General features: G+C 39.2%; 1 protein-coding gene across 1 annotated transcript; it reads right to left on the bottom strand.

The window, feature by feature from the left end:
• Positions 1 to 6,790, bottom strand: LOC117430934 (transmembrane protein 47-like). The gene is made up of 3 exons (XM_058989094.1): positions 6,390 to 6,790; positions 1,322 to 1,462; positions 1 to 764 (listed from the first exon to the last, which is right to left on the bottom strand). Exons 1-3 carry the CDS (start codon positions 6,583 to 6,585, stop codon positions 583 to 585), a joined length of 519 nt encoding a protein of 172 aa, XP_058845077.1. The 5' UTR covers positions 6,586 to 6,790; the 3' UTR covers positions 1 to 582.
• Positions 6,791 to 9,680: the final 2,890 nt, after the last annotated feature.

The following is a 9,680-nucleotide window of genomic DNA, read 5'->3' on the forward strand; positions in this document are numbered from 1 at the left end:
TTTTATCCTTTCAGAATATATTTATTAAAAAAAAAACCAAAACAAAAACCACACACTTAGTTATGAATTCAGAGGTAAAACTGATCGAAGCATTAAAAAGAAATGTCTACTTGACCAAGTTTCAAATCATTTCACCCCTACCTGACAACCCTGGCTAAACTAGGACAAGCAGTTTATTGCAGCTTTAAAAGGCATGCACATTTTATACACAGTGTGAATAGAAGGGGTGGGGGGAGGCACTGAACCTGTGGAATAGTGAGGAAAACAGGGATGAGATTAGGTTACATGATTTAATAAAACATTTCATGTTATCTCCTGCTGTAGCAAAGAAAAAAAATCTATTTTTTTTTTTTAAACACATGGAAATCCGCATGGAGTCAGCAGCTGAAGTTGTTACATGGGGATTGATTGCATCTGTCCTTGAGTTCCACCTCTAACAGCTCTCACCCTCATCTCTGCATGGCCTGAGAATACCAGCCTCTTCATACAGCGGTTACCAAGTCTATCTTTCCAACAAGCCCAGTCTAATAATAGTCCCATTTACTGGTCTAATAATAACAATAAGAAGAATCTTGTCTTGGCCTAGTAATAGGGGTCCTCGTACAAGTCCGTCCGGAGGCAGAAAAGGATCCCCCCTCCCAGCATGAAGATGGTAGCCCCCCAGCCCAGTCCATAGCCCCAGTTGAACTCGTGGTACGTCTGCAGCACTGCCCCGTCGATGAACTTGATTGGGTAGAGGACCAGTGCGCAGGCCTGCAGAACCACTGCGAGGGAAAAGGAAGGCACAACAGTCTGTCAAGTATGGGAAGTGGCTGACTGGAATGTCTAATTTGAGATAGAGAACACAGGGCAGGATTTTGCATGTTGCCTTATTAGGTTGTGATACAAACTGCACTTGACTTAAGTTATATATCCAAGTATCCCAACAAAGGAAATATGAAACAGGGCTAAATACAGAAAGTGTTAGAACTGCATTATTGTTTGAACTTACTAACTTATGCCTAATCGTTACAGCACAGTGGATAATACGGCCTATAGTATTTTTTAAAAAAACTTGTTTTTAAGTAACAGCTCTCTGACAAAACTGATTTTTCAGTTTCTTGTCAACACCCAGCATAATGACTGCCCGTATTCCTGCGAAATTTAAGACACGCTTTTTTTAACCATTTTTGGCTTCTCAAAAATAGCCTGTGTCTTAAATTTGAGTAGAGTACAGCGATGCGTGTATTAAAAATCGGCAACAAAAGACATGACTACCCGAGTACACAAACAGCAAGGCTTTGAGAGTTTGAGATACTGGTGAGAGATGAGGACGACATACCTGCGGTGAAGAGGAAGATGGCCACAGTGCGGTAGTGTTTCTTCTGGGTGCCCCAGCACAGCGAGATGAGGCTGATCATGAACGCCACCAGAGTGACTGCTGCTCCAGCCAGCAGCAACACCAGTGTGGCCACCTGCCAGTCTGACAGAGCAAAGAGAGATGCAGCCAGAGTCACAACACTGCACCTGTTGCAATAGCTGTGCAATGGCATGGACATAAACACTATCTGCTATACTTGCAGGCCATTAGGAACAAATAAAAAACATTTTGGTAACATAACACCAAAAAATAGTTTTAAAAAATGCTGTTTTACACTCATTTTATAGAGAAGCTCATAGGGAACGTTGTTACAATGGAGGACTATATTGTGCAGAACGTCCATTTTAGAGTGCTTATGAGGAAGGATACAAAAATGAAACTAAATAAATACAATTAATACATTCAAATGATAATTAATTGTGCTGTAACATTGAAATATACTTTGTCTCGGGCCACATTGCCCAAACGTTCCCTCATGCCTGATAATGCCCTCTGTGTCAGCTTATTGCTTACATATAAACTGTATATAAAACATCTTACAAACACACACAAATGAATTAATACAGCTTTCAGCACACTGACAACCATACTGTAACTTGTTAAATGAATTCATACGCGGTACCACATACATGCATTGCAACCATTTGAGATAGTCCTGTCTATACAGTGCTTGAAGCAATGTTCCGTTACATTTCTCAAGTGAAACCTTCTGCAGGTTAGCATCAGTTATCCCCAAACTGCAGGAGATTACACATGGACTGCTCAATGATTCAGCTTCAGTGTCTTACACAGAAATGATACAGGGGCATATTACTGCTCTGCAGTGTTGGGATAGGTTTCCTAGGCTGCACTAGAAGTCTGCCGGTTTGAGTGGAGTTATTTTTCCCTTTCCTGCAGTATTGAAAATGTAATTCTGACATCAAATACTGCTCCCGTATTAGTACAGGGTTGGAAAACAATTCCGGTGCAATTCTAAATAGAATCTGTTTTCTTAACAGTCACTGACTAATAACAATGACCAATTTGTGGGAACCTCCTGCTAGACCTCAAAAACCACTTGATATTTATTCTTTGTGTTTATTAAATTACACGCATACCTCAGGCAAATCGGGGCAGTGGCCTTAACCTTCTGACCCAGAGTTTGAAGATATTTCAATTGTGCAGGGACAAGGCTGAGAACCCTGAAAACATTCAGGCCAACATATTAAGGACCTTGCAAAGCCAAGGCAATCTCCTTTTTGCTTTTCCATCAAATGGTGGCATTTGTGAATACAATTGGTCAACTCAGGTGAAGCCTTTATCCTGCCACAGCAGAACCCTACCTCAGCCTGTGTGAATACGCAGTAGTGTATTATACAGTTACAGTAACATGGGCTTACTTTGACAAAGACAATAGAAGCATGCAAACAGGTGGCCTAATGCTGCATTGTATATAGTGAAGGTAAAACCCCCTGTGTCAGAATAACTTTTGAATCAGTAACCCACCAACTCTGTTACCTCAACACAGCGATATTAAAATACACCGTCATCCTGTAAATAAAAAAAAAGACACCCAACTAAATTTGCATTGTATCTACCCCTGCAGCCCCATTACAACCCAAACAACGGAATCCTAAATTATATAACCCCACTCCATCTGCCATCCTGGTAACCAGAACCCTGCATAATGGAGGACCCCCACCCCCTTGCTTGGCTTCATCGCCCCTAGCCCTGCAAGAATGCTCACCCATTGTTCCCAGCCCTGCCCCTTCCTTTGGTTCCAGCCCAATTCCTTCACTGCCTGATTTGCTGTTAAGAAAGGCTGGACTTCCCTCAGAGTTAATTAACCTCAGTTCCCACTGCCTAAGCCCAGCGGCCCTACTGTCCACCACACTGACTGGCTTTACAGCATTAACCCTTCACTCCCTCATAATAAGACCTGACCGGGCTACTGTTAAACTGCAGAGGGGACAGGTTTGTTACATCCCAATGTCAGGAAGTTCAGGCCAATGAGACAGCAAGGATCCAAATAGCTCCAGAGAAAAATGTAGTCAATTATCATTAATTTTAAACCTGAAACAGGGGACCTTAAATTACACGTGTGTGTGTGTGTGTAGGTAGGCCCACCCATGCAAGACAAAGACAAGGCTTTTCTTAGCTTCAGCTAAAAGACCTGCCCATACTCTTAATTTAACCACAAATTAGCCCAATTCACAGCAATTATAGTGCAGGTGTCGGCACTTTATGCTTCGGCTGTTTGAATTTTAGTCTGGAGCAAGTTAAATAGAATATAAATAGCAGCACTATAATTCTGAAAGAAAACAAGTTTGTTTTTGTTATCAGAACCTGTGAAAGACCTCAAACTTCAATATAAAGAGCCCTGCCAGCCATTCCTCTCTCACTAGGTCTCATGAGGAAACGTGAACCTATAAAACATCTGTCTAACTTTTTCTCAGTTCATCTTGTACTGCAAGATAAGTTTTTTTTGTGAATTTATGGCTCCAGTCAGGCTCGGGTTCATGAGCGCTTCCCCTCACAGTTGCTTGTAATTGCATAACAGTCCTGGCCCTGATCCCTCTGTCCTCTCTGAAGCAGCTGCTGTCAGCTGTGCAGGGTGAGACCAGCTTGAAGCAATGTGAAAGCAGAAAGACTTGCTCCTGCTTCCCGCTGGCGGACCTTTGGCTCTCTCTCCTTGTCTTGTTTTGACTGAACCCTCTTGGTGGTTCTTTAAACATTACTTACAGGGATGGAAATAAGACTCCCATTGCAAAGCAGTTTGATCCGTTCCTGGTTTTAAAATGAGTTTAAGACAACACACTGAGCTTGTTACCTATACACTGCGGCTAATCAAGCTTGCACCAAAACCTTGAATGGGTGACACTGCTATGCAATCGGAGTCTTACTTCCATCCCTGATTTAACACATTGTGTGTGTTTGTGGATATTTCCTTTGAAGTCATTGCAGTAAGTGATGCTGAGGTCACCACAAGACCTTGCAGTGTTTACTAAATACACTTTGCCTTCCCTTATAAAAGTTTACCATGGCATATACCTCTCTGCTTCACCATACCTCTACGCTCTACCATGCTTCGGCTATGCTTTACAAATGACACACTTTTATAAAGGTTATTGTACACATTATGATTACAGCAATATATCTTAACATACAAAGCTGGCTCTTTGAGCTAATATATATATATATATATATATATATATATATATATATATATATATATATTATATATATATATATATATTATATATATATATATATATATATATATATATATATATATATATATATATATATATATATATATATTCTTTTCTTAATCCTACATAGTGAGTGGTGCATGGAATGTTAGTGCAAGGTTCAGGTGGGGACCCAATACCTGTAACACAGGAAGTGAACTTAGTGTTGTAGCAGAAATAACTAGGTCTGGAAAACGGGCTCAATGAACAAATAATGTATTTGTTCGAAATGAGCAGTTCAAATGTATTTCTAATTCATCTGACAGTGTATCCTATTGCATTCACACTGGTTTAAGACACATCACTTTGACATCACATTAGAGAAGTGTGCATGCAGCTGCATTGTCCTCAGAAGTGACGGCACAAGGCTAGTGCACTGAAAGACTAAATCCCTCTGTTATTGAGATGCTATGCTAGCAATGTGAAAAAGCTAAATCACATTGCTGCTGGAATTGAAGCCCTGAGTGCCTGGCTAATTTTATCCCAGTTTTTCACTGAAATACCTCCCACATGTTCTGGAACTTACTGAGGCTTCCTATTACTGGCTTGGGAGGCAACCTGCTTTACAAGGACAGGAATAGAAACCTGTACAACTCCTGAGAATACTTTAGCTAAAGAAAGAGGGCAGTTCATTCTTACATAGTGATGCGTTTCTGTTGAGAATGAGAAGCTTACTTTTAAACTTGTGCAATACCAAAAAAGAGTATGTATTTGAATATATTTAGCTATAGATATACATGACAGAACACTCTCAGCATGATATATGCAAGCATTGTTTTTACAAAACTATCAGAAACTAAGTCAAGTAGACAAACGTTTTGGTTAGTTCTTCAGTGCACTTCAAAAATACATCAAAACAGCCTAGGATATATATATATAATTCCTGAGAAGTATTTGTATAAAGCACATATTTATCTGATGGATGCCAAGGGGAGTGCTTCCTATCACACAATAGGGCTCCCTAATAATGAGATTCTTCTATTCACATTGAGGGCAGTGTTCCAACACACTTCCATGATCTGAATCAAACAACCCCCGTTCTCGGGACAAGGGGGCACTTCAATAGAGTACCCAGCTGGGACATTTCACGTTATTAATCACATCACCGCTAACAGCGGGAGATCTTCTTTCACACGAAACAGCAAACGGCAGCTTCGTCCTTAAAGCAGAACAATAACAAAACACATCTCTTTGTCAAACTGGCTGGCTTCAAAATGCGTCAGCAAAACGCTGTACAAAGATGTTTAGTAACTTTATCTACAGCCTTGCTTAGTTAGAGCATCAGGTGTCTTTGCTTCCCTAGCGGTCCGTCTATAAACATGCAATACCTAAATCGAAACGGTATCATGTAAAATGAAAGAAAACATACATTTAAAAAGGTAATTGATCTACAACAGCCAACGCCAATAAGAGCAAGGGTTTAACCCGTTGTTCTCCTGCAGAACAGTGTCGGGTCTTTTTCAGACAGCCTGAAATGTGCGCAATCCATTTTACTGGACAAACCTACGGCATTAAGAGATAACGCGTTGACTAGGCAGGTGTTGAACTTTTCTGATTTTTTTGCAAACTCAGCAATACTTTGTTACCGAGATGGTACGCTAGCAATAGGGAGAGCAAGATTACATTCCTAGGATTCTTGGTAACAATACACAGATATAGATTACACATGAAAGATTATTGATAGCATACATCTACAATACAGTTTAGGTGCACATTCCGAAAACATCAGTATGGTTCAATCAAACCGACAAACATGACTGTTAACTAAAACAAACTTTGGTTCACAAACTGGTTCTTACCTGTTCTGAACGTAGGGGTGCACTGCCAAAAGTCCCCGTTTTTGTTACAGGACTCCCAAAGCGAAAGAGAGTATTGTTCAGCGGTGACCCAAGCCGGACTGAGCAGTGCTACCACGTCTAGACAAAGTGCCAGAAACACGCAGAACAGAGCGATCACTCTAAAGGGACGGAACACGTACGTTTCATTGATCGACATATTCTCTTTAGAAACTATACGAATCCCTAATTCAGAAGTTTCAAGTATGAGAGACGAAAAAACTCGCGTGGCCGCAACAGAGAAACTACTGGAGACGCACGTCAGCTGTGCAGTTCAAATGAATGAGGCGGGTCCTAAACTCCACCTGGTATCTGCAGCGTGGAAAGCACTTTATTCAAAATACAGCTTTCATATTCCAAAATAACAATCATACACATTTCTGTAAACTAAAAAAGCACGCCTTAACACTGGAAGTACGTCACTATCAGCCAAAACGTCTGCCAAGCGCTTTCGAATAACGCACAATGAAGTGTATACATCAATATCAACAATTCAGAATGGATGTTAATTAGTATGCATTTTTTATATAAAAAATTCAGACAGGATGTTCATTAGTATGACTTTTTTATATAAAAAAAATAGAACTGTTGAGATCAACAATTGTATTTTTGATATAATTTTCTGACATCAACATTCTATGTCTGATATCAACAATTCTATTCTATTCTTTTCGGAATTTTTGATATAAAAAATGCATACTAATTAACATCCACCTTCCCTTGTGTAAACTTCTTTGGGTGTAAATTGAAAGCGCTTGGCAGACGTTTTGGCTGATAGTGCACCTCCAGTGTTAACGTTAAGGCGTGTTTTTTGTTGTCTGTGGAAAAGCCAGGGGCTAGAATAACAGAAGCTTCAGAATTACTCATATTAACACGCAGGGATCTCGGATGTTCATTTCGAGTCTAGTTTTATTAACATCAAATCTGGATTCCAAGCAATTAAAACGAGGAACACTTCAAGTTATATATTTTCTACTACAATAAAGAGCAATAAACACCAGACTGTATTACAAAATACGATTACAAATAGGTATGTGATAAAAATATTGATAAGGTATCTTTACATACGGTATTGCATGTAGGTGGTAACTTTACACTTATGAGTATCTATCTGCTTAGTACTCTTGCAACAGTGATGGATTAATAATACTAATTTATTCAACAGAGCTGTCTCCTGCAAAACCCTGACTGTGCTTTGGCTCTATAAAGAACCATATGCAGCGTTCTACAGGTGCTATGCAAACAGAACCATCAGGCCTATAGGCTACCGTCTGTTACATTTAGAAGTGCTTGGTTTTTTGTTTGTCTAGTTGGTCTAACAGCCTTAAACCCTGCCTGTCACACTGCATGCTTGTTACTGTGAGGCACACAGACACGCTCCCGGTGCCATTGTTTAGCAGCAGCAGTGTGATACCTTGTAACGGCCATCTTAAACCTGTTATACAACTCAGGAAGCCAAACAGAAACAAAGACATATTTCCAAACGTTTTGCAAGCAACCGTGGAGCTGATATGGGAGATACAAAGAAACACATTGATATCTCTGTAATTTCTTTTAATGATCTAATATTCACTTTATTATAATACGTGTTTTAGATGCTACTCTTAATAATATAGCGCTAGAGTATCATCCTGGTGACTATGATGCATAATGATATTATTCTTGATATTTTTTAAGGATCTACCAAGTCTCATTTATCTGAAGTAAAGTCAATTTAGAGAGGTTTTCGTCAGTCACACAGATACAAAATAAAAGCGCAATGCATTTCAATGGCGTATTTGCAGTATAATCTCATGTACAATAAAACACTCAAGGGTGATATGTGTAGTAAAACTAAAAGAAATTATATGACAAACAAATCTAATGCTCTGGCCTTTGCATATATGGGTACCAAGTCTGTACAGACCATACTGTGTGTATCATTTTGTACATTACATTTTATATAAAGTAATAGCAGTTTCCAGAGTGGGCTAGAAGAGGAATGGCATTTTGTTTGTATCTTAAAGATGGATTTATTTTCCAATAAAACATTATTCCTTAAAATATCTTTATAAACGTTTTGTTTCTCCATTATGGGTCCATTATGTTACTAATATTTTGTTTATACATTGTCACAAAAGAAATAATTCACAATATACAAATTACAAGGTAGCAGTAAACATGAAGAATCCACCACCATATTCTAAAACTAAAACACTAGTAACTTTAAGTCCTATTGGCCTATTTATCAACATGACCTTAGGTTAAACAGTGCTTTGAAAAATGAGAATGAACTTGTTAAGAAATCACAAAGAGTCTTTATAGCAATAAGCTCCATCGCTGTCTGGTGCTCAGCTATTTTATTGCTGGCATTCCCAGTATTGGTCTGCTAATCCCAGTATTGGTCTGCTATTCCCAGTATTGGTCTGCTGGTGGAATTTGGATAGAAGGATGATGACGTCCTGAAGAAGAGAGGTAGTTGGCATTTGCTCTGAAACCCAGGAATCTGTGGAACTCAAGCTTGTGTTAAAAACAACCAAACTGAGGGCAGTTGCTCAGCCTGAACTGCACAGAGCCTGAAATAAACAAACAGCACGTCTTCTTCAGATAGCTGAACAACCTAAAAAGGACAGAGCTGTTTCAATTCAGGGCAGACAGTACTCCTACTGCCTGTGTCGAGAAACTAAAGACAGACATAGGATTAAACAAACATAACCACATACAATAAAAATAGCACAGCATTACAAACACAGCCCTGGAAGAAAACAGTGTATGTTATGAATCAACCTCAGATAGAATCCATAGCAGAACATAACATTGCCTGCAATAGTAACATAGTGGATTTGAATATTGCACAGTGGTGCTGGTATTGAACTTCAATGAATTGTCTGTGTGCATGGGTTCATATCATTATGGTAATATCATGGGCTCAGCATTGTGATCTTTAACATGGTCAGTCTAGATCTGATCACTGGTTACCTTTGTCTATGAGTAGGGGATTTTGGCTATATGCAATACAGAAAAATGAAATATTTATAATGGAAGCTGGTTTCACTACCATATACTTGCAGAAAAATAACTTGTCTATTGCCACACTCCATGGTCCCAAATGTATATTGAATCCTATGTAGGCTCACTTGTGCATTTGTGTTAATTTTAAGGTCATATTTCTTTGAAACCAAAATACTCTTTTAATATTCATCAAATCCTTTTTATTGTCAGACCCTGGATTTTCAGAAAACGATCATCCCCCACAAGCAGTCACTGTTATCCCAT

Source organism: Acipenser ruthenus, chromosome 16 (assembly GCF_902713425.1).
Source record: "Acipenser ruthenus chromosome 16, fAciRut3.2 maternal haplotype, whole genome shotgun sequence".
Classification (NCBI taxonomy): Eukaryota; Metazoa; Chordata; class Actinopteri; order Acipenseriformes; family Acipenseridae; genus Acipenser; species Acipenser ruthenus.

Bases quoted from the DNA above. Each gene is read 5' to 3' on its own strand.
- LOC117430934 (XM_058989094.1), bottom strand. From the start codon at position 6,585: ATGTCGATCAATGAAACGTACGTGTTCCGTCCCTTTAGAGTGATCGCT. The intron at 1,463-6,389 runs GTAAGAACCAGT...TTGCTCTGTCAG, and splicing joins CACCCCTACGTTCAGAACAG to ACTGGCAGGTGGCCACACTG. The intron at 765-1,321 runs GTATGTCGTCCT...TTTCCCTCGCAG, and splicing joins CATCTTCCTCTTCACCGCAG to TGGTTCTGCAGGCCTGCGCA.